This window comes from Pollachius pollachius (assembly GCF_949987615.1).
Source record: "Pollachius pollachius genome assembly, chromosome: 4".
NCBI classification, from domain to species: Eukaryota; Metazoa; Chordata; class Actinopteri; order Gadiformes; family Gadidae; genus Pollachius; species Pollachius pollachius.
In genome coordinates, this window is record NC_136937.1 from 9,577,457 (window position 1) to 9,601,938 (window position 24,482).

General features: G+C 42.0%; 2 protein-coding genes across 3 annotated transcripts in view; both read left to right on the forward strand.

Moving 5' to 3' along the window:
- Positions 1 to 410: 410 nt before the first annotated feature.
- prrc1 (proline-rich coiled-coil 1) lies at positions 411 to 9,874 on the forward strand. Of its 2 annotated transcripts, none has more exons than XM_079734143.1 (9): positions 411 to 451; positions 957 to 1,071; positions 2,346 to 2,711; positions 3,899 to 4,044; positions 5,232 to 5,334; positions 6,014 to 6,177; positions 6,895 to 6,998; positions 7,809 to 7,911; positions 8,507 to 9,874. In XM_079734143.1, exons 2-9 carry the CDS (start codon positions 975 to 977, stop codon positions 8,714 to 8,716), a joined length of 1,293 nt encoding a protein of 430 aa, XP_079590269.1. In that variant the 5' UTR covers positions 411 to 451; positions 957 to 974; the 3' UTR covers positions 8,717 to 9,874. The 2 variants fall into 2 exon arrangements, with proteins under 2 accessions (XP_079590269.1, XP_079590270.1); XM_079734144.1 differs by lacking the exon at positions 411 to 451 and adding an exon at positions 506 to 777.
- Positions 9,875 to 17,200: 7,326 nt separating this feature from the next.
- The window catches only part of slc12a2 (solute carrier family 12 member 2), a 37,990-nt gene continuing 30,708 nt past the window's right edge, over positions 17,201 to 24,482 (forward strand). The window contains exon 1 of the mRNA XM_079735066.1: positions 17,201 to 18,288. Coding sequence (XP_079591192.1) covers positions 17,722 to 18,288 — 567 coding nt within the window. The 5' untranslated portion in view covers positions 17,201 to 17,721. The remainder of the gene's footprint in view (positions 18,289 to 24,482) is intronic.

Sequence of the window (24,482 nt, forward strand, 5' to 3'; positions counted from 1 at the left end):
AGATCATGACGAATGGTGCATCATATATAAAGTTTCATGCATATTGCACTTTCCTGGTTGAAATGGCCTGTTTAAATGTAAAACTTCAAGCCCTGATTAATGATTATAGCGCCACCTAATGGCAATTCTGGCCAATCCTTGCATCCCTTACTCGTTTTACGTTTTAAGTTCTACAAGCCTCCCAATTTATCCAACGGTTTACCGTGTCGTTTTGGAGATATGTCCGATTTTTTTTTAGAATATTAGTTCTAACGAAGAACCCGTAATCATATAATAATGAGTAGAACTACATGTATTTATACAAATAATAACGTTTTCATCGTAGCGGCAGACGGTTGCTAGGCGATAGGTGAAGCAACTGGCCGCACTAAAATGACGACAGCGGGGCAGACGTGGCAACACACCACGTCATCAACGCACGCCTGCTGGTTGTTTCTCTCTGAACGAACAGGTGAGAGCTTCTTGGTTTTCATTCTGTAGTATTAACACATGAACACTGAGCAATCCTCATTGTTCATCAAGTAATAGATTGTAGGTTGAACCGTAGTGTGTTAGCATAATTGATTACTTTCAACGAAATGTTATACGACGTTAAGAGTGTGGTTAATACAGGCGCATCGTAGTTATGAACCCGGTATCTTACATATAAGTTTTTATCTTATTGTTTATACATTCAATAATTGGTTTTATATGGCCTTCAGCCCATATGCAAAGAGCAGATACAACTAGTTGATTAACGACCCTACATAACAACAGGCAAGGTGTTTTTGATGAAAGGTAAGAATTGGTAGTGAATCGTCGAATGAAGCTCTACTAGTGTAATAGTTATAGGTTCAAATCTCCAACCACGCAGGACCTGTGCAAAGCGGCGATTTTAAACGTGAACATCTAAATCATTCAAATATATCAATATTTAAGGGCTCCTATAATCGTCATTTGATATTTTGTTCCTGAAGACATAGGAGGGGACTAAAATGATGGAAGAGAGTGGCATAGAGACTACTCCGCCTGCCAGCCCGATACCTTCCCTGAGCATGGCATCTCCAGTCAATCTCCCTCCACCAACTATCGGTAGGTGACTGACTTATTCACTCTCTACTCCAGCGGGGGAGTTGTTTCTCTGACGCTGCAAGAGCCATGTGTAACGTTAATTTTCTTATCCAAATCTCACATTTGATTTTCAAACATTGTTTCTGAGATAGTATCAGTCAAATTCTAGTAGTTCTACGTTCAATGCATTTTCAGCACTGCTAAAAGTATTGTGGCTGGCTGAAATCATTAATTATATGTTGGTATTGTGGAAATGTAGCCATGTTGCTCAGTTTCCGAAGATTTGTTTCTGATATTACATGACCCAGGCAAATCCGACATTTACTATTTAGAAGACGTTTTATCCAAAGTGACTGGCATTGAATTCTGTTATGGTTTGATGAGCTGGTAGCGGTTAGGCATTGGGGATCAAACCCAGTACCTTTTTTATTTTGAGGGAAGAGGGAGACCCAAGTGTTTCCTGCCCATATAGGATGGGAGGATGTATTCTAAGTAATACAGAAAAACTTTTTTATTATTTAGTTTGTCTTTAAATTGAATTAAAACGGTCGGTTTTAACTCAATTTGTGGTATTGTATGTCATCAGTTACGTTTCAGATGTAGGCTTATTTCACCCAAGTAATATAATTGGGACATTGATAGTGTTGTTTTAGCTGTTCAAGGCAGTGAGCTGTTCAAACCAGGGAGGCGGCGACTTATTTAGCCCAGAATGGGAAAGATGACTAAGCTTCCTGACTCTCCCTGAATGAACATTTACACAGTGGGACACTTGTATGCAGATTCATCTTCCATAGGTGCAAAGGCTGTGTTATGAATGGAAAAGCCTGCGCGACAGCACTGCAAATAACTCTATGCACGAAGCACAAATAGACTTCTGTCTGTAAATCGCCAGGGTGCTTGGCCAACAGCTGCTGTCAGACTGGTTTGTTGCCACATACTTAGCCAAGTTTTTTGCAATTGTACTAGTTGGCAGCAAGTGACTCAGTTCAGGAATTCTATGAACAGGGTAGAATACGCTCAGGCAGCTTGTACTCAGCTGGTCATGTAAAGGAGGGTGGTACAGTTCTGCCCCTTGCTGTAATATCCAACCTACTGGATATTTTTATCAACCTGACATCTTTTAGATTGTGTGTTTTCCGATAAACGTTTTTTATACCCCGTCAAATTAAAAGCAATGGGAGAAATTTATAGGAAATGTATTAAAGTTGCTGCAAACAATCGAACAATGTGTTCGATTGTTATCTACTGTACAATGTCCCTGCACCACTGAGAAGGTGTGTTTTTGTCTCTCGCAGGTCACATGACCCCCTTATCCCCTCCTGGCGCCTCTCCCGCCCCAGGCGTCCCGCCGTACACATCGGCCACCTTCAGCAGCCCCCTGGCCTCCATGTCCTCCTCCGGCTACGCCTCCTCCCCCACGTCCGCCGCCTCCCAGTCCTTCAGCGGCCCCTTCACTCCTCTGTCTCCGCCCTCCGTCCCGCCCCTGGGTCCTCCGTGCGGCCCGCCGCCGCTCTCCGGCGCCGTGCTGTCGGCCCCTCCCGTCGGCCCGCCCACGTCGACCTTCTCCATGAGCGCGGGGTACGACATCACGCGGGGCCACGGCGGGCGGACGCCCCAGACCCCGCTGATGCCCACCTTCTCAAATCCGTCACCCATGCCAGGTGAGATGAAGATTTACATTTACATTTACATTTAGGGCATTTAGCAGACGCTTTTATCCAAAGCGACTTACAATAAGTGCGTTTGTTAGAATAAGTACATTTGTCATAAGAAGTGAAACAATATATCGCTGTCGGTACAGTAAAGACGTTCATAGAACCAAGTGCAAGTGTTACAATCGCTAGGCTAACCCATTCCCCGTGTAAAGCAGCGATAGCAGCTACTGTAGATGCTACACAATGAAGTACCTTGAATAAGTGCAATGTACAAGTGCCAGGACGTACAACATTCAATGGTGGCTGTGCATTGGTTTCTATGCAGAGTCGAGGTGAACTCTGAACAGGTGAGTTTTGAGTCTTTTGCGGAAGCTGGTGAGCGACTCTGCGATCCTGACATCGGTAGGGAGCTCGTTCCACCACTGAGGTCCCAAAACAGAGAAAAGTTGTGACTTCGCTGATCGACCTTTCCAAGAAGACCTTTCCAAGAAGATTCCTCATAAAATCTTCGATTTTATGAGGACAGTCGGTCCTCTACCCCCACTTGCTTGAGTGTATATATTTTTATATCTATTGTATGTCATATGACCCTAACACTAAAATTAAACACCAAAGCCATCACTGCATGAATACAACGATTTTGGGCATTCACTCTAATGTTCCTGTTTAAAACAGGATAGAGAAATAATTTATTCTTACCTGCCCGTTGTTTGCAATAAGGGCCTTCTAGATCTAGCTACTGTCTTAAATACAACATATTCAGCAGGTGTAGGCCTTTCAACGGACAATGGTTTCACATCTTGCATGGCGTTACAGTGGCCACTAGATGGCATTGTTCGTTCTTTAGTGTATGTTAAAATTTGTGAGAGCTACTTTGTAGCTTGTGGCACTCCATTATGCAAAGCTAATATTTGTACCATTTATCATTAGTCAAAACTGAAACTTTAGTTAGATGATACTGTGGGTGGGTCTTCTACATTCATGGTATTAGGAAGATTAGAGGGGAGGGGGGGAAAGCTTTGGCGATATGTTTGGGTTTTCAATGTAATCAGTGTGAAATGTTTTTTTTATTGGAGAAATGATTATGTTAAAGAAGGCGTGAGAATGGTTTTCTGTAACTTGCTTTCCTTTTTGAGAATACTATTTATGATCTATAATAAAGTGATGTATCCAATATTCGGTTGTTGTTGTAGGAGTGGTCTCCAACCCCATGATGCAGCAGCCGCTGATGTCGGGAGGCATCGACGCCGGCTCGCCAATCACCTTCCCCGAGGAGCCCGAAGACCCCATGGTCGCCGTGGATGCGGGCGCAGGCGGTGGCATCTGGGGTTTCTTCAAGGTACTGCGAGTCACAGTCAATGAACAGTCCTGGGTGCTGTTTGACGATCTTTCAATACCACTACACTTCCAATACCACTAAAATGGGTTTGTTCGAGTACAAAATTATTGCTTTCACCGGTGTCTTACTTTTGGGTGTTCAAAAAAAAAAAAGGCAAGTGAAACATTTTTTTGCAAGAAAGAAAAGGAAACACAAATCACTGGCAGGTGGGTTCACTAGAGATGGTAGATTCCTTCTTCTGTCATAGTGAGTTAGACATATGTTATATGTCTTGGGAGTATCCCGGGAGGTTTTTCCGGGTTTTCCATGTGTTCACCTGGAGATGAGTGTATACCAACCATGCCCCTGAAGGGCTGCAATTTAGGATTAGTGTGGAAGTGTTTTAAACTGCCATGGGTCAGCCCTAAGGCATGGAATATGACACACACACGATGACTTTAGAGAACAGAAGCAACGACAAGATGTAGTTCATTATTTTTATTGTTGATTGAAAATCATTGTGATTCTTTTGAATTTTTGAATTGTTCTTGAAAAGACATCAAAACATTATATCCATATTGAAATAAGATATGGTGAGTATAAAGATTTTCACATTTTACTTTTTTTTATCAGTTAAAGATCCGAGTTGAGGGCAGTCTCCCATATAAATATTAGGTCACGGTTACTGTATTTACATAAGGTGTTGCTCTCGCACTGCATTCTTTAGTTTCTATAGCTCTATAGTAGTCACATGTTTTAAAGAGGATGTAGGAACGATAAGGGAGTTGTAAAGAGAGACGGCAGAAGAGAGCAAGATTTTGAAACTAAACATTACTCACTAAGTTTTTTCACAATTGAAAAGTGTGGAATTTTAGCCACCTGTGATTGAGAAGCAAGATAAATTATCTGGGCCAATCAGGGAAGAGATGCACTTATGGATCAGAAAAAAACAGCCATCAAAATCGGCTCATACGAAGGCGCAGCCAGCTCAAAACAGAGTGCATTTCACAGTGCATTTTAACCACTAATGGCTGTCAATTTAACCTCAACTAAGCTATATGAGAACGTGCTCGTAATGTATGGCCAAGATGACCAACTCCACGGTGGGATTCTGAGCAACAAACAACTTAAATCCTAGTTATATGTTATGCTCCAGTAATGGTCCGGTTATTAGTCATGTTCTTACCCCTATGTATTTATGTTTTCAGGGTGTGGCCGGTAACCCTATGGTGAAGCAGGTACTTGACAGGACTAAACACTCAGTGGAGTCCATGATAACGACGCTAGATCCTGGCATGGCGCCATACATCAGTAAGTTCACCTTCCTTTGCATCCCTCTTGGTGCCGACAGTATTCTACACAGCCAGGCCCAGGACCATGTATTAATCTTTCTATATATAATACAAACTAATATGACATTTTCCCCAAAGGTATGATACTATCCAACATTTTGTGCTGTAAAGTACTTAATGTAAAGTCCTTAATGGGGGGCTGGCAGTGCCAGGCACTGGGGTTCATTCAATCATGCTGAAATCATGATTTCTCTGCAATCATGCAGGATACTGAAACCATACCTGCTACTCCATTACATGACATCTGATTTCACTCTGGATTTGCTTGGGATAAAAGCGACCTGCTGAATGATTGAATCACAATTCATATTGTTGAGTACACCTTGAATTATGTGTATGCATTCTTCATTTTGTACAGCAAGACAAATTTATATTTAATCTCATCAGTAAAAATCGAGGCAGATTAAATACACTCAAACATGAGAATAGACTTCTTACTTAAGATAAGATACACATTTTATCATTAAGACATCTGTCGATTTGGTCCCATGACTGAATTGAAATGCAAACATCATATACATGCACAACCTCTGTTCTGTCGCGGATTACAATGCCATCAATCCATTGCGTTTCGGTTGCCAAGTGTGTTGGCGCCAATGTTCACAGCCATCTCTAAATGCGTGCGTCTCTGGTTTCAGGGTCTGGCGGGGACGTTGACATCGTGGTGACCTCGGACAAGGAGGTGAAGGTCGAGGCGGTGCGGGAAGCCTTCCAGGAGGTGTTTGGGATGGCTATGGTCACAGGGGAACCGGGACAGTCCAACATCGCCCCCCAGCCAGTGGGCTATGCGGCTGGCGTAAAGGTCAGTTTGGGTGCTTAATAGTTTTCATCCTTTTCTGCTTATTTCCTGTCCCCACCACGGACGGCGTCACTCACTTGGGTTTTGTCTCTTTGTATAACTCTGCTTTGTCGATGCCTGAATATAAATTCAGGAAATGTCTGACGGTGCTTAGCAAAATTCCTGGTTCAGTATGGAAAGTGAAGCTAAGCTTTTCTGATCCTCCGCACTGAAGCAGCAGACCAATGCAAAGCCAAGTTACTTTGCTTTTTCTGAGTTCTTATCTGTGTGAAACCGGAGTTGCAACTTTGTAGACATTTAGCCATGCGTCTCCATTGTGTCTGTCAAAGTGCCCGAAGTGGTGGTGAGGAGTGTTTTGGCTACAAAAAGATCCTGATAAAGAGTAGAGCTTGTGCTTCAGTCTCCCGGTCTCACAAAAATCCCTTTGTTACATAAACACAACATTGACCATATCCTATCAAATCTAATCTTTAATATATTTTGTTTTACTATTGGACATGCATTCTTGGAAATGCTTTGGATACAAAGGATATTAAACCTGAGGGCTACAAACCACAATGTTCCCCAGTGTTTGTCCCAACATACTGTATCTCTTGGGTTCTGTCTTTCATGCCATTTCCATTTCAGTCTTTTATGTTGAAATAACTAAAGATTTCACTCACTCAACATTCCCTCACTCACTCACTCAATCACTCTCTCACTCCCTCTCTCTCCCTGCAGGGGGCCCAGGAGCGCATCGACAGCCTGCGACGGACGGGAGTCATCCATGAGAAGCAGCCGGTGGTGTCTGTGGAGAACTTCATCGCTGAACTCTTCCCAGACAAGTACGATCACATGCGCCAGTATTATTAACCCCCTAAGGGAAACTCTGCTGTTCCTGCAGCCAGTGGACTTGATATACATGGAAAGTGCAAGGCCAAGGCTGAATAAAAATACAATTGGATAAGCAATGTATGCAGGCATGGTTGGCTAATGGGGTTGGGTGAGTAACAGAATAGAGAATAGGATAAAATAAACAATACATTGAAATATCGCACTTTGACTGTATGTACACACGGCTTTTTTGTGAGTTTGTAAACGTAGTGCATTTCAGTAATTCATTTCAGAGAGAATGGTTGAGCTTCTGGGACACTAAAACGCCACGGTGTGCATCGCAACACTGATTGTAATGCTCCTGCACAACGATATTACTAACTTAAAAACCAGTAGTTAAAACTAAGAGAAGAGAACGTATCATGAATTGACAACTGTTTATTTATTATGTTTAACATATTCAACAGTGTGTGAGTGTTGAAGCTAATTTATAAGCCATAGAAAAGTAATGTTTTACGAACGCTGATTGTCTTTTCTTATCGGCCTTGATGGAAACCACCAATAAAACCATTTAGCATATCGGATAACTATCAGTGGACACTGATCGGAAACTCTATCCCAGACTCTTCTTCAGGTTCTCTGTTATCTAATATGGACGAGGAGCCTCTCTTCTGCAGCGGACCCATCCCTCTGTTAAAGTTAGAGGCTAGAAGTTTTAGGTGATCGTGCCTGTGCGATTACAGATGATCATATGCAATTATTCAGTTGTAGCGGAAGTGTTTTCACCTGTGGCCATTATGCTCCTCTCTCTCTCTCATCAGATGGTTCGACATTGGCTGTTTGATCCTGGAGGACCCCGGTCTCGGGGTGCGCTTGGAGATGTTCACCCAGGCCACCCCTCTTGCCCTGGACTACGTTCAGCAGGTAATAACCCTGGGCTCATATCAGGACCTGTGTGTGTGTGTTTGTGTCCGTAAGTGTGTGCGTACGTTCGTTCTGATCAAATGCAAAGCATGTCCGGATTTGCATTCCACATGTAAATAAAGTCAAATGATTGTATGCTTTGGTCACGTTATCTTGTCATTTTAACCTTAAATGTTATCATTACGACATAATGTTATCAGCAGCAACAAATTGTATTGTTAAAAAAAATCGCATCAGAGGAAATCAGCGAGACAGGTGAGAAGATGAGTGGTTAACAGAGGTGATCGGGTTTTGCAGTCATTGACCCCAAACTGTGGCACGAACTCCCTCTTCATGTCAGGCTAGCCCCTTCAGTGCCCATCTTCAAATCCCTCCTAAAAACTCATTTATGTTCTCTTGCGATAACTCCATATAAGTGTATATTATTGTCTTGTGTGTCCCTTTTTGTGCTTTTTAATTTGTTTGTTTTATAACTAGATAGTTGAATAGTACAGCACTTTATTCAACGTTTTTAAAGTCCTCTATAATAAACTTGAACTTGAACATCTACAACATACAGAACAAAAAAGGTTTTCTCATTGCTGAATCGTTCCAGGCCCAGTCGCTGACCCCGCCCGACTACAGCCTGCGCTGGTCGGGCCTGCTGGTGACGGTGGGCGAGGTGATGGAGCGCAACATGCCCAACGTCAGCCACACGGACTGGCACCAGGCCGTCACAGGTATGTCCCGGAGACAGATGATCCAGAGCACGGCCCGGGCCCTGGCCGGCATGTACAAACAGAAGCTCCCCGGCGGAGCCCACTGAATCCCCCCCCCACTATCACCACCCCCCCCCCTCCTAAGACATCCCAGTTAATGGGAGGAGAAGGAGGGAGGGGGTGGAAGGGAATGGTTTTGGACAGTTACCGTTTATTGCCCAGTTTCTCTACTCTGTGTCCATATGATGCAAAGCCATATGCACATTTATTGTATTCTTTTTTTATTGATTTGACGTGTCGACAAAGTCAACGTAATTACAAATTAATGCCAAAATATTTTTTGGGGGGTTTTTGGGAGATAATCCTGTTGTTCTGGAATCTTTTTTTTTTTCGTGTAACTACTTTTTCATTGTTCGACCAAACCTCTTTGGTTGTGTGTCTGTTCATTTTTCTCCCACTTTTCTATGTACTGTCCCCTGCTGCAGTCCTGTGTCCTGTCAATAAATGCCTTATGTTGTTGAAACATTTCAGAGGAGCTTTTATAGTGTTTACCCATCCTGCCACGGTTATGTGTAGTACCATGAAATGATAAGCCCCGCCCCCATCCCCTCAGGATCACTCTGGTCGCTGTTGTGGATGGTAACCATGGCAGCACTCATCATGGGTTTCAGACCCATGATGCTCCCCTTATTGAGGTGTTTGACTGTGTCAATCAAATGTCAAATTCTAAATGCATTTAAACATTGATAAGTTACATGAACATAAATAAAAGGCAGTGCATCTAATGGGTAAGGAGTTTAGGTTTAGTTGTTCTCAATGTTGTAAATTGAATTTAGTCTTAACGGATCTTAAGAATTACTGGGAAAGTTTTCTTGAACTAATGATTATAACTCAATTGTGGGCATCCAATTGGTATCTGATTACAATTGTTGCCTTGTAGTTTGCATTCAGTAGCTGTCTCCTGATTGATTTCTAAGTTGCCAATTAGCGCAAATCTTTTACTGATAAGATGTGTTGCTGTAACCTGATAAGACTGCATTTATTGCGCTGTTGATTAGCGATATCAGCCATTGAAGAAATGTGTGTAATCAATATGGAAATGGAAAGGATTTAAAGTCGCAATGTGTAACATTGAGCCCCTCCTAGTTAGTATGCGGGTGACCTTCAGAATTAAAAAAACTAATTAACAGTCCTCTCTAAATTCTAAATGGCTATGCGACACAAACTAGCGTAGCTCGGCTGGTTGGGTTGGTTGAGTGGGAGGGGTTATGGGAGTGGGCGGGGTTATGGGAGTGGGAGGGGTTATGGGAGTGGGAGGGGTTATGGAAGTGGGCGGGGTTATGGGAGTGGGAGGGGTTATGGGAGTGGGAGGGGTTATGAGGGTGTTGATGGTAAGATTCTTGTGAACAAAGAAGGTTAAGGGCTGGCTATCATTTATTATTTGTAGAACATATCGCTTATACGATGTGACTTTCTTGATAACATTATTGATAACAATCAATCGGCACGCACTATAGATATGACCAGGTAATCTTAGGCTGCGAGCCAGTTGAAATGTTACACATTGCGACTTTTAAGTTTCATTATTTCTGCCCAGTAAATTGTGGTTGTGTTTATGCATATATTTAGGGTCCTAAGAGCGCATAAGAACATAAATTCATTCATATTTTTTTTAATTATTATTTACAAATATTTTGAAGATATTTATTTATCAAATCAATAATCCACCCTTTTTGAACTGAAGCCCTTCAGCTGAACATACTGCCAAAACCTGGGCCCAGGAGATAATGTCTTATGGTAGGAGCAAATTCTACACATTTTAGGAATTCCCCGTTTAAAAATCCCTGAAATATTGCTTATATTTTCAAATGCATTAAAAGAAAATCAGGTCAATGTATTGGAAGAAAAACTGATTCTTTTGAAGATTGTCTGTTGCCTTTTTTAATACAAATAAAGTTTTAATGCTGACTCGTATTGGTACTGAAATTGTTTTATAGATTTCTAGCCATTTCTTTAACAATGCTTAGCAGAATATTGATGCGTGATGATCAAATTTGCCACTGCCATTACCAATTGAGTCATGTCAGGTCCTCTAACACAATGCTCTATAGAAGCTCACACTTATAGGCTGCTTCCATCATCAGCCCCAAGTATACTATACACAGTCACCTTGTTCCAGGGTGTTCTCTGAAATGGGAAGCTTGAAATATGCGCTACAGACCTTTTTCACAGTGTCATTTTATGACAAACACAGGTTTCGCTAATAACACTTATTATGGGTCTCCACGTTTAATGCATGTTGCAACAGCTATGAGTGAACTTGTTAATAAGTTTGTGCGAAGTAACAACTTTACAGGATCAATTAATCTGAAGCTTTTCGTGACTGCTTCAACGTTTTTTTCCTATATTTGCGCCAGACATTTACATTTACATTATTGTAAATATACTTGCAAGTAAAATACATCTCTACTCCTTTGGAGTATAAAGGCCTACTTTAAATCCATCAAATCCAATCCACTAGAGGGAGATTGACACCATTAAATAATCAGGCAGAAATGATGTTCCCTTTTAACCCTTTTTTTACCTACATGGATGCTCTATGCCCTAGTGTAGCCTTCCTTTTGGGGTGTGCCAAAGATCACGATGGTGATATGGTGATTTGATGGACATGACGCTAACCCTATGGGAATACGCCCTGACATAAACACCAGAACACAGAGCTCACCATCAATATTTATGTATTTTTGTTTACTGTAATGCACTGTTTGACTCAATTCTCTCATGCTTCAATAGCAAGTTAAATGTTAGTCCGTCTCGCCTTTGTGTGCGATCACAACAAACACCGGTAGCTGATCGTATGCCCTACCAAGTTTCCATTCTGGTGGTTGGTCTTTACTGTTCTACTGCTGTTCTACTAGCCTTCTATTGAATGAATGTGGTTTTGGGTAGTAGATTTGTGCATATATCTATAAAAAGATTAATATCTTCCTAGTTATGTAGAACCATAAAGTATGTATTGTAAACCGATATGTTTTGTTTTCTAACCTTTACAAGTTTATTGTGTGGCACTTAAAACATGATATGGAGGATTACTAAACCAACCACAACCAAGACCTTTTCCCCAATAGGAGGAACTATTGCAAGGATGGATATGTAACATTTAAAAACAAATGTAAATGTTTAAAGGATGAATAAACTTACTTTTATCATTGCTTGAGATTATGTACTATCCTTGAATGAGATGCCTCTCAATTGGGTGATTAAATTATATACTGTATATAAAATATCTTTTGAAACGCATTGGGAGCCTTCAGTCGGTCTGATAGAGCTTGGTTTTCTGATTATCACCCTCACCTAGCACAATAAGTGATAAATAAACCATTCATGTGTTTGCCATGCACATCCCACCAGACATGATTAAAAAATGTTGCAGCCACTTCAAAATCTACAAGTGTAGTTGTTAGATACCTTCACAATGTGTTACTATGCATGGGGAGCCTCGAACTTTCAGAAGTGGGTCCTACTTACCCGTCATGTTTACGCTGTAGCACCTCGGCAGATGCTTAGCTAAGAAATCCTTTTTTTTATATAGAAATATCTAAAAATCACAAATCTGGTCAAATGTGATTGGAGTCATACTTCATTTTCTCAGCTTCCATTAATATATCCTTCCCCCCCATTCCAACATACATCAAATAGAATAGCTTTATAGTACTAAATACATTAAGTATACACATTAACTTGAATTAGCAATACGACTAAATGTTTTCCCAATGCAGGCTATCCATTATTTTCTGGACCGGCTTCAGTCCAATGGGCAAGTATAAATATTTCCACCTGCACTATATTTGTGATGGCAACCCACTTGCTTTGTGTTAACAATCCATCTGTAAAAAGTGAGTGTAAACACATTGCTGCTGAAACACCTCCCAACATAAAGGTTCACTTTCCTCCCAGTATATCTACAGTTAATAATGTGCCAGACTCTTCATCTTTCATTTTAGGGTACTCAATCCTGGTAACACTTTATTCCAACAGCAGGAAATTTGAATAAAATTGAACACATTTGTAACATACTGTGGCTTATCAAGTGTGTACGACACAGGACTATGATGCTGCGTCGGTTCTTTGTTTTGGTAACACCTCATATAATGGGTCAAGTCAGAGTAAAGAGCACAACGCCCTGTTAAGAGAAAGGCCAGACCTATGGTCAAAACAAACGATACATGATGACACACACAATAACAGATCATACCACCGATGCATTCATCTGTATGCTGTGAGCCTGTCGAGAAGTTACATCTAAGCACACCATTAAACCCTTTAAACAAGCGCAGTCATAACAATTCAAATTAGAAAGGTTTAACTTTATTCATTAATCTGATAACCTTTTCCCACTTTGTTTACTAGTGAGTTATTTGAAGTTTTCAGCTCTTGTTAAAAAAAAAGCAGGGCAAAAAAGAACAATTAACACCTTCCACCAGCCAAGGAACCAATTCCTTGCCCAGTGGATAGTTCCACTCTGGCTGGTAAAAGACTGAAAATGTATGTAATAACTATATGCATTCGCAACAAAAACGGGTGTTTTACCTCGTCATTCTGGCTCTTACAGCACTTGTTAGTAGAAACTTTGTGCAGCACTTTGGATAAAAGCCTCTGCTAAACGAATAAAAGGAATAGTACATTACATAGACAAATGAACAACAATTGACGTCATAATCCTAGGCAGTAGAAAGTGTTGTGTGTCTAAATGTCAAAACATAATTAGACCAGTGTGACTTGCAGTGAAAGCAGGGTATGTCCTCATTCAGAGAGCATACCCCTGAATGCAGTCCTCCCTTTTACATTGCATATGCATTTTAGAGCCAAGGCCCCAATGAGAATAAAAAAATGATTACTCCCCACTTAGCATCAGTAAAGGCGTCGAAGCGTAAACATAATGGGTAAGTAAAAATGAAAATCGAGGCTCCCCATGGATACTCACACTTGGTGGAGGTATGTGACGACTCCTAGACCTGTCTATTTGGAAGGGGCTGCAACAAAAATAACCCAGGAGGTCAAACCCTACCTCACATCTCCGCTTACTGTTAACGGAGGTCATTTTCATATTCCATGTAGGACTTTTACTTTTCATAGGAAACAAATTACATATGACTTATCTTGCAACAACAACAAAAAAAGTGGTTCAATGTGATATGTGTTTTTTTCTTTGTCCTTTGTGTAGCCATACCATTGTTTCCTGAAGAAATACATCTGGAATACTACTTCACTCATGGTCTGGAGTCTATGGAAACTTGCATTTCTAAAATAACATGCCAATCCAAACGCCTCCGAGAGGGGAACAAGCAGGTTCTTTGATGGAGTCCCACAGGTATTTTGAAACTGAAAATGCTCTCAAATGGGAATGGTGGGATAATGATTAGGGTCAAATCAGCCTAATGATAGTTTCATTAGCCCATGGTAAACAAGTTGACCTACTAGTCACTGTTCATTCACAACAGGGATTAGCGAGAATAAACCGTGTTTAACCTTAGAAATTAGGTACCTCCCTTGTGTTCCTGATCCCAGTTCCCCAATAACTGAACATGCACTTATCCTCCTCCTCCGGATCCTCAGTAGATTACACTGTGAAGTATTTACATGTTAAACATTACAGTTACAGCTCTTTGATTGAAATCCACTTGTCACCTTATAAATGAAACGAGATGAGATGAAATTGTCGGTCAACCCTCCCTGGCTTCTGGTAGTTTACATGTGTGACATAAACAGACTTGAGTAAATTAAAACAAGTATAATCAGAGATAACAAATTGCTACACCACATACATGAGTTAACAAAAAGATGTGACATGGATTAGCACTATGAACATCACTTCTACTCAGACAATAAAGCATACCTTCAACCCACTAACAATAATACCACGTATTTGGTTGTGGACTACATTCATAAAGCGGGCGATTTCTTAACCTCTAATGTAGGATCAACTATTTAACCTCAACACATAAAGTAGGCCAGTCAAAGTCAAATGCAGGGGGCTCCTTTCTTCCTGGAGCCGTCATAAAGCCACCCAGATCCTACCTCTCAGGGTGAGGTGAGCAAGGCATAATGGGACTGGTGCTTTTTTCCACACTGATTTCAGTCATGAGGGCAAAATAATGGTTATACCTCTTCTAAACCTCAGTCAATTTCTCCCATAATGACAGAGAAAAGGGATTTTCCATGCTTAACCCAAAGTTAATGGTTATACTCTATAATAAAGGTGTTCTCAGCTCTGACAATGCACCGTTTATTTCTACAAATTCTAATCTATATAAAGTATAAATATAGCCTTGCTTGATCATAAAGGCAGTTTAATAATTGTATGGATTTGCGAGGATATCCCACCATCAATGTTTTCCAACAAATCCATCAAATAGAGTTTTAACTATGATTATAATGCAGTGCAAGGATTTTCGTGATGTCATGCATTTTTTCTATTTCTCTTTTAACCCAGTCAATTTCTTTGTGTTTCAGTTCTCCAGAATACAGAAGGCTTGATCGTGTTACTGATGATCTGTGGCTCCAGAGAAATGGGCGTAATTGTGGGAAACGGACGACTAGAGGATAGTGGAGGATCTTGACATGGCAAGGCCCGGGAAACTGGTCTTTGTTCACCTCCCTTCTCATGCCATCCCCCAAGGACACCTGCATTGTGAAGACCACCTGTCATCACTAACAGGCCCCGGTGAAAGAGGCTTCCACTGAAATGGCCTGAAAAACTATCTGTCTGTGTAATACACTCTCCATTGCCCCGCTCAGATGTGAACTATAAGGTATGAGATCGTATTTTTAGGAAGCCTCTTATTTGCAGAGTTACAGGTGTCTGAGTCAATAGTACTAATTTGATTGAACTGGTGTTGTGCGTCGTTCCATGCCATGACAACGAAAGGCAGAGTTAAGACTTTAGTAGAAGGGTAGTTAAAGAGACACAGGAGTCTATAGGGTAATGTCCCTTTCCAAACCGAGAGTAATCTTGGGTCAAGCAATCAAACGTTTTTTATGGTATAATTTCTGGGCGGGAGACGGCACAGATTCTTTCCTGTCATATTCTACCCAAGAAAACTATTTGCACCATTGGATTAAGCTTTCAGAAGAACTTTGCATACGTGTATTTCTAAATTGGACAGTCCACACAGTGTTGATTTGAATCCTTTACAGACACTTTGTCTGCAACACTTTGACTACCAATGGCCAAGTTTGTGTTCGCCAATTGCGCACTTACAGATCCATGCCTCTAGCGACATGATTGGTCAAAACAAACATAACACAAACTTAAGTCAAACCAAGGTCCAACAACATCTGACTTCCGCAAGCGTGATTGATGCCTTCATGGTGGCATGGGTATGAGAAAGAACCAGTGCTGATGATTTAATGAGAGAAAGTATTGTGGTGCTTGGCCCTGGATAGCAGTAATGAGTGCCTGGCTGGAAGGAGCCAGCATTAACTGGATTAGAGGTTTCCTGGGCTAATGAGGAAGGCAAACACTGAAGGGGTCATCTTAGTCACAGTTGGGTTAGCAGGCAGCTAGAGTCTGAAAAGGTCCTCCTCTCTCACCCTGGGTATTAAAGCAATACTATCCTCGGTGGTACTAGCTAAACAATCTGGGATGCAAATAGTTAGGACCACTCTATGACAGAAAGAACAAGGTCTACGCGTGTTAACTGTGTTGAAACGACGGTAGAAAATCAGTGTGTTCGCTCCGTCTTTACTGAATAAAACAAATGATACAAATGCACACAGTTTTACTCTCCCTAAATGCGTGAATCCCTACTTCATAACAGCGTGCTCTAAAGCAACTAATATATCCTATGCATCTCTAATAATTCTAAGCAATGAAAGCAAGTACACTAAACAGTTATTAAACTAAAATGCAAAACTATGCAAAACAATTAGTCAATCAATATAATAAAAAATCACTAAATATAACACTAGAAAGGTGGCAGTAAAGAGAGAGAGTCACCAACAGTCAAAACTTTGTAAAGAGACCATATGGACCATAACCAATTAACACCCTTTAGGTTATGCTGTATAACAAAACCCACAATTTGCTTTATATTATATGAAACGACTAGATTTAACTTAAGGCCTACTAAGTTTTTAAGAGTGAATGAGTGGTTTATTGATATAGGCCAAGTAAAGAAATCCATTCATATAAGAGCATAAAAGCGATTTCAAAAGTTATACACCTATTATTAACTATTACTTTCTTACAATGAGAAAATACATAATCCATAACAAATAATAATAAATACCAAAGATAGTTGATAGAATTGGCCTATTTATTAGGGCTATTAAATGGGCATGCCAGCCACTTAATAATCCATTGACTTGCCCTAAATTAAAGTTATCTTAAAGCTAGCTTAACTTTAGTTTTCCCTTTATCTTAATAAAAAGATATCGAAATAGTAGTCTGTTGAAGACCAGAAGCGAGCTCTCGTTCTCGTTCACCTCCACCGCGGTTCCAAGACACACCCACATGTACAGGACGCGGCCACATCTCGCGAGCTCGCCCTCCCTCTCGCCAGATTGAGCCCACCCTTGAAGCGCTGCCAGTTGCGCTGTATATTAGTAGGAAAAGAGAGGCGTCCGTGGTCCAGGAGGAGTTGCGCTAAGGTTAACAGCAGCATCTTAACCAGAACGGCAACGAGGAGGAAAGGGAGGTGAATTATACTTCGTTTAACATAGTTGTGGGACAGGTAACTGGTGAATATTGGATCGTGCTTCTCTCGATGAGTAGTGGTAGCCAGGGGTGAACATTTATGTGGAGTCCTTGTCTACCGAGAGTACACGGCGAGGCAGCTAGCAAGCTATACCTCAATTTAGCCTTCTACATGTTCGCCTCGGCTGCCTTTTGTTGATAAAAACCGAACCGCCTCGTTAGTGAGAAGCGCTTAGCGCTGTTCACTGCGCAATTCTTTTTTACATTTCCTCAATTTTCTTTTTTAAACGCTTTCTCGCGGCAGGTATTTTTTGGGGAGGGAGGTTGAAACTAGGCTAGGAGTTGGGAGCTGTGCTGTGTTCTAGCGCACACACGCGTGTACCCTCTTGTTCACTCGTGTTCATCATCAGCACCATGTCTTCAAAACCTACACCACCCGCCCTGGAAGGTAACGCCGCATCCGAGAGCGATGGGCTGGCCGTGGACCCGGGTCTGAAGCCCGCCGGTCCCACACCGAGCCAGAGCCGGTTCCAAGTAGACCTCGTTACTGAGGCAGCCGGCGCCGCCGCCGCCGCACATGATAAATCGCCCAACTCCGATGCCTCTACCATCCCAACTAATGACAAAGCCACGCCCGTTGCCGATGGAGCCGACGGGGCCGGTGGGGATGAAGGCAAGAGCCGATTTCGAGTGGTCAACTTTGCGGATCCGAGTGAAGCCGGTAGCCCCCTGGACGCCGGTCCGGCCGAGGGTCTGCAGAACGGGGACACTGTGATGAGCGAGACCAGTCTGCATTCATCGACAGGAGGGCAGCATCACTACCACTACGACACCCACACCAACACCTATTACCTGAGAACTTTTGGCCACAACACCATTGATGCGGTTCCCAACATCGACTTCTACCGCCAGACCGCCGCGCCGCTGGGGGAGAAGCTGATCCGACCCACGCTGTCAGAGCTGCACGACGAGCTCGACAAGGTAAGATGCGGCGCTGAAGTGCAACAACACACTGTGGCCTGGGGGTTGTTTTCTCACTGGGTATCGGCCAGCAGGCTTATCTTAACTATCTTTAAAAAAAACAGCCCTTTGTTAGAGCATGACTTATGTGGTGTTTATGTAGTGCGTATACATGAATGTTCATTGCTATTTGTGTCCCAGATAATGGAGTACATAAACATCAAACGTGTGAGATTTGGCAACATGTGTGGACCGACATAACGTGCCACAAGCCACGTAACAAACACAACAGAATTTTTGCAGCACAATGAAATATAACGGCTATAACGTTATATATGAAAACAAAAAAAAAGGAATCGCGTTTATAGCGCACTGGTTGGCACTGAGGCAGCCATGTGACATGCGACCAAGCGCACACGGAATGAGAACGAGCAGGAAAAAAAAGGTTATCTCGCGCATGATATCAGCTGCACCAAAGTCATACGAGCACTAATGCGCATGCACAGGCGAACACCTTTCTGGTCTCGGATTTCTCTCACGATTCCACCTTGTGATATTTCCTGCATTATTTGTTGCAAGATGTCGACTCTTGTGAAATTGTTGCTGTTCCGCATAGCCCATCAGTCACAGTGGATCTTGATTAAGTAACATCACGTACAGTGTACACATCACGTATTAAGGACATGGTATATGTTGTATCTGCTAAATTGGTCGTCCGCTGTTGTAGGACGCATTCATGATTCCTCACTTAAGAAGTGGCTTTGCCTAGTCTTAACTGGACATTTCGGAAAACTAAGTACCACACCTGTCTTGTAAATGGCAATCGAGGTTTCATAATAAGGTGTTTGTATAGTTGGCTAATCAGGTGAAATCTGTAACATCATGCATCGTTTCCTCAGACAATTGGAGCCAACTGAAATCAATTATGTTGAAAAATCAATATTAAAGAAATCAAAGTTATCTATCTCTGTGTGCCACGCCAAGTGTGCTATCAATCCGAAAAAAACAATGTTTTGGATCTTTTGAAGTTTTGCCACAATCTTTTTGGTTGTTTTTGAAATGTTCAGGTATTTCAGGTCAGGAGTTTTTAAAAGCATCACATTTGTCTGCAGAAAATGTAATGAGTCGGCCCAAGGTCACATTGTTCATAAGCACAGCCTTCTAGTGTGAATAAGAAAGACAAAATGTTTATTTTCAAAATTAGTTAAAATAAGCCAAAAATGGTTTATTCACAATAACATTGTTGATTCAAGAAGCATAGAAAAAGTATCAAAGAAATGTAAGTCCTCAAGTTCATCATCAGAAGAAATGTTTCTCTAATGAAAGGCCATGGCCAATTGGGTCATGTAGCCAAATCAAGTTAAGTATTGGTTTGAGCTATCTGGCTCTTGCGTGTTAAACCTCAGGCACCCATTTGAACTTGGCTTGTGATTACATGCATCAGTGACAAATACAATGTTCGACTCAGCCCAAGCTCATCCACAGCTTGCTGACTAACCATACACAAGAGGACTGCATGGTGAAATGCCTTTTGATTTATCCCTCAGCCTGACATAACATGAGCAAGTCAATATCAACTAGCATGAACCTGTTGAAAGTTGACCTTTTTAAACCGCTGTCTTGATCGATTTTGTGCATTTTGCTATTGCTGCAGTTTGCTAACCCAGAGGGGGCTACACACTATACATTTAACCTGTACCATATAAGGGGTAACAAAACAATAGCATTTTCTGGTGCTTTTCTTTCCATTGCACAAGGCAGCACAGTAGGTACCAAGCATTTCTGTCCTTTTTCCATGGCGCGACAGAAGGCAAGGAAAGAGGGACCTTGGAGTGGGAGTTGGTTGTGGAATATTAGATGTCTGACTTGGACCTTGCAGGTCCAAAAACAAGGTCATCACAGTGATTGCATTCTGAATCAGGCCCTTTCAACTTGTTATAAGTGGCTGACAACGTTCTGGAAAGGATCCCTTTCGAGAGATCCCTATAAAACACAACTGTTTGCAACTAGGTCTCGCTCAGAATTGGAGAGAGTTTAGTTGATGCAGGAGGTGAACGGTGGAAACGTGAGTGAGAATTGGAGAGAAGAGTGACGATAAGAGTTTGTTGTGTTGGCCCACACAAAGCATAGCTTAGTCACATCTCAAAGATTTGGCTGAAGAAGGGTTGAGATTGTAATGACAATAGGGACATCTCCTGCACCAACCTGACATTTCCTGCAACATCCCACACTCCACTCGATTAGTGGGATTTTGGCCTGGCTGTGATATTTTTTATCTTCATCATTTGCATGGGGCTTGTGTGGTAATTACCAGCTATACCATACCATCGCTTTCAAGCATACAGTTTTATAAAATTGTCATGTGTTGCCATCTTGTAATTGAGAAGCCTGCCATGCTGATGCAGATTATTATAGATATTGTTGCACTATTGCAGTCTTTGTTCAAGATAACCTCTGCAGAGTTCATAATGTACAGACGCGCTGAAGGGCAATCTCCCTCTCCTCAGTCCCCTTAATTACTTTTAAACGCGGAACAATCTGGCCACATATCCCGGCATCAATTCGTGCCTGTTGAAAGCCTGTTCTGATATTTTCTGAAAATGAAGGATGCTATTGTGCGCTGCATCGAGGACATACTGCAGCTTGACATTGAAAGTGTAACAGGACTTGGAGCCTATTTTCATCACCAATAAATTACTGCGGCGGGCCGAAAGGATTATCAAACGAGCAACATGATCCCTTCACCGGTAAAGGAAGCTTAATTCCACAGGAGTGGTACAGTACCAACTACCAAGTTCCTGTAGTTAGTGCTATAGACTCAGTCGGTCCAGGGAGATGTAAAGGTCCTGGTGACCCAGGTCTGTCCACTGCTGCGCGTGCGCCCCTTTTTTAAAAGTCACAGTGGCTAACGAGTGCTAACGATCGAAATGATGGAACGGAAATTCCGTTCCACTGATAGTAACCAATACCCCCCCCCCCCCCCCCCCCCGCATAGCAATCAATGAGACACCTAGTTTATAGGGCGGTTGAAATAAAGTATTGACCAGGCAGCCGTTGCCAGTTTATCAACTACGGAGACGGGAGACTGTGGTCCCAAAATAAGAGCAGAGGTGCTAGTGTCAGTGACCCAACCTGCCCAGTGAGGGGCTCTCAATGGAAGGGGAAGGCCAGGCAGCCATGTGCTGCTGTTGTCACAGTGGGCCAGTGTGCAGGCTGAGGCGGCGGCGGCAGCAGTAATGTGCTGCAGGGCAATATTGACCAGCCAGAAGGGAAACACTGACAGGGCAGATCTGTTCAGTGATAGGCGCTGAACTAGAAACGGATGCTTTAATATTGATGACGCCCCCACCCTCCCTCCCTCCGCATGTTGCTGCAATGTGGGTCTCAGAATAGCGTGCTTATAGTTCATATGTTTTTGTTGCAGTCATTTGGGACTGTTCCCTTCTGAGATTATTGTGTTCTTGCTTGGCGTTTGAATTCCTTTTATCAATTCATCCCAAGATGTATGCTTTGTTGGAGTGCAATCTCTGTCCTCTATTATTCTTGGGAATCTAAGTTGTCAGCAGTGGTAATACACACATTTTTATTGGATGGCTCTTTTCAGAATACTCCTACTTTACCATAATCACATTTCAACATTTATGGTCCCTATTGGATTTTAATCATTGATCTGTCATAGAAGCCAGTGAGTATGTCCTAAACCACGGACCATGATAGTGGCATAGACCATTTGTGGAGGGTTGGGAGGCCACATTTTAAACAATCACTCATATTGAAGGTTTAAAGTAATGGTGACATAATAGTGAGAGTGTAGAACAAATGCGAATAATATTGATCTCGTCATTGGGTCATTGTATCTAAGTAGTGGGCTTCTGCTGTCACAAATCAAACACTGAAGAATCAATGCACATCCCTCCAAAGTCACTCCTTCCTCCAGTCACGCTCTAATATTCTGCTTAACTATGATATCAGGGCAGAATGTTTTCTCTATTTTTTTTTTAAAGCAGCTCTCCGGAGTCTTGTTTTCTTTAGTATGGAGCTGATGTTCTTAGTTTTTCTAGGTACAGACAGGCCCAATAATTTTGCGTCTGTCTACAATAATTTTTTGCGTCTGCCAAAACACACTTGCCACTCACACAACACAAGTTAATATAATCAGTGTTATCTCTTTGCTTTCCGATGTGTCAATCTTGCCTTTCTGTCTGTGGCATTTCAAAACCGATATGGTTGAGAAACAGGATGCTCAATTACAAAATAACCCTTTCAGGTTGTGCCACAGGAGCATCCAAATGGCTTAATATCGCTGTACGGTTCTCACTGTAATGGACCGCGTTGACAAAGTCCTCCAGATATCCATGTCTGAGAGAGGGTAATGCTTCTCGGATGAACAGTATAATGCTAGAGTGTGGTGACTTTCATGCACAACACCGCTCATGGCAACGCTGGTACATAACCACGGCACTAAAAAAGAATCCCCAATGGGTCCCAGCCCAAACTAATTAAACCAGGTTCTCTCAAGAGCCATTTGTCCGTTCTGGGCCACTGTAGAAACCATGGGGGTGCTCTGTGGGACAGGACCCTTTCACCATGTAGACATGCTCATTCAAATGAAAACAAAATATTTTTTTGGTTTTCACAGGGTACACAAATTATCTATATGAGCATTTTATTCCATTTCTTTGATTTCATATAATTTTAATGAAAACAAGAACAATCAATGACCACCATTCTCTTAGGGTTGTGGAACATCAGAACCTGATGGAACCAATATAATATTTTACGCATGCAGAACTATCCTGGATGGATTTCTTTTTTGTGACCATAATAAAGCACATTGCAAAATAAACAACAAATGCCTTGTATATAACTGCTCAAATTGGAGAGGGGGGGGGGGGGGGGGGCTATAGAGACCCATTTCTCCCTCTTCTCAACCCATTGAGTCAAAACCAAATACAACTCCCATGTCTGGGAAATGCCCAAGGGTATCGCTGTCTCACTCGCTCCTAACGATGTATCCAATGTTACGCGCAGCCCTGATCTTTGAGTTCCCTGTTAATGGAACATTTCTAAGGTAACGCTGGGCTCCCTGTCTTCGTTGTGCGCAGGGGGAGATCACGTAGCAAAGCCACTCCCAAAGGGTTGCATCAACAACAACTCTGTGTTTGCTCATTTTCCGGGTAAAAGTTGTTTACCACTGGCCAGGGCAATAAGTACCTATTAAGTGTTCTCGAGTTTCTTAAATCGCCAACGTCCGTGCCAAATACTAGAACAGAACTTTGTTATTTGTTATAGACTCCCTTTTCAGCGCATGGTCACGTGCGCCATCGCTCCCTTTGAGGACCACTTTACTCATAATAACAGGCTTCTTTTGTAACGAGCTCAGTGTGACGCTGGGATTATGAACCTGATCGAAAGCTCTGTGTTTTGAATCGGGCCCTGTGTGGTCGTCTACAGGCACGACGATGAGGACAACAGTTTTTCTCTCGACGTATAATCTAATACAGGGATCAATGTTTTCTCAATTCACACACACTGCCTCCACGTGTCATTTTTTTCTGCGGGAGCCGAGAGTGAGACGCAGTGTTGCAGTCTGAGCGACTGGCCGTGCTGCCATTTTGCTACTTCCTCTGCTTTTATAGAGTGGATGCTGTGCAGCCAACTTTCACAATGGTGCCTCTGTTTAGGTGACCTAAGCTAAGCCTCTTTTTCATGTGCTTTGGTTAAAACACACCGCCTCTCCTTTCTTATCCACCCATGTTTGTATACAGAAACGGGCAATGAGGAAATCCCAAGATTACTTGTGAACTCTCTAGTTAGAAAATTGCTGCAATCACAGTATAAAGGGTGCTCATTAGGAGTGAATCATATTGTTTCCTTATCATGCTTGGATGTTTTTATCACTGCTGCTGTCCAACAGTAGCTTTAGTGTATACACACCCCATTCAGGGCACACTGTTTGAAGTGTCTGTACGAGAGTGTGTGCTACATTAGCCTTATTTCCATGTTTTAGTCTCCTGTTTCAGCCTCAGTTTAATCCCACTTTTGGAAGTAGTGTGTGGGGTTTACTAGCAATGGGTCATAAACTGGGCGGTTTCATGGATTAAGGGACTATTATTTTGGATTATTTTTGCTTTAGATATGAATGAGTAGACCTTTTTTTTTTTTTACTTGACACATTTTTATTTTACAATGAAAAAGTTGTATAAATCATGAAA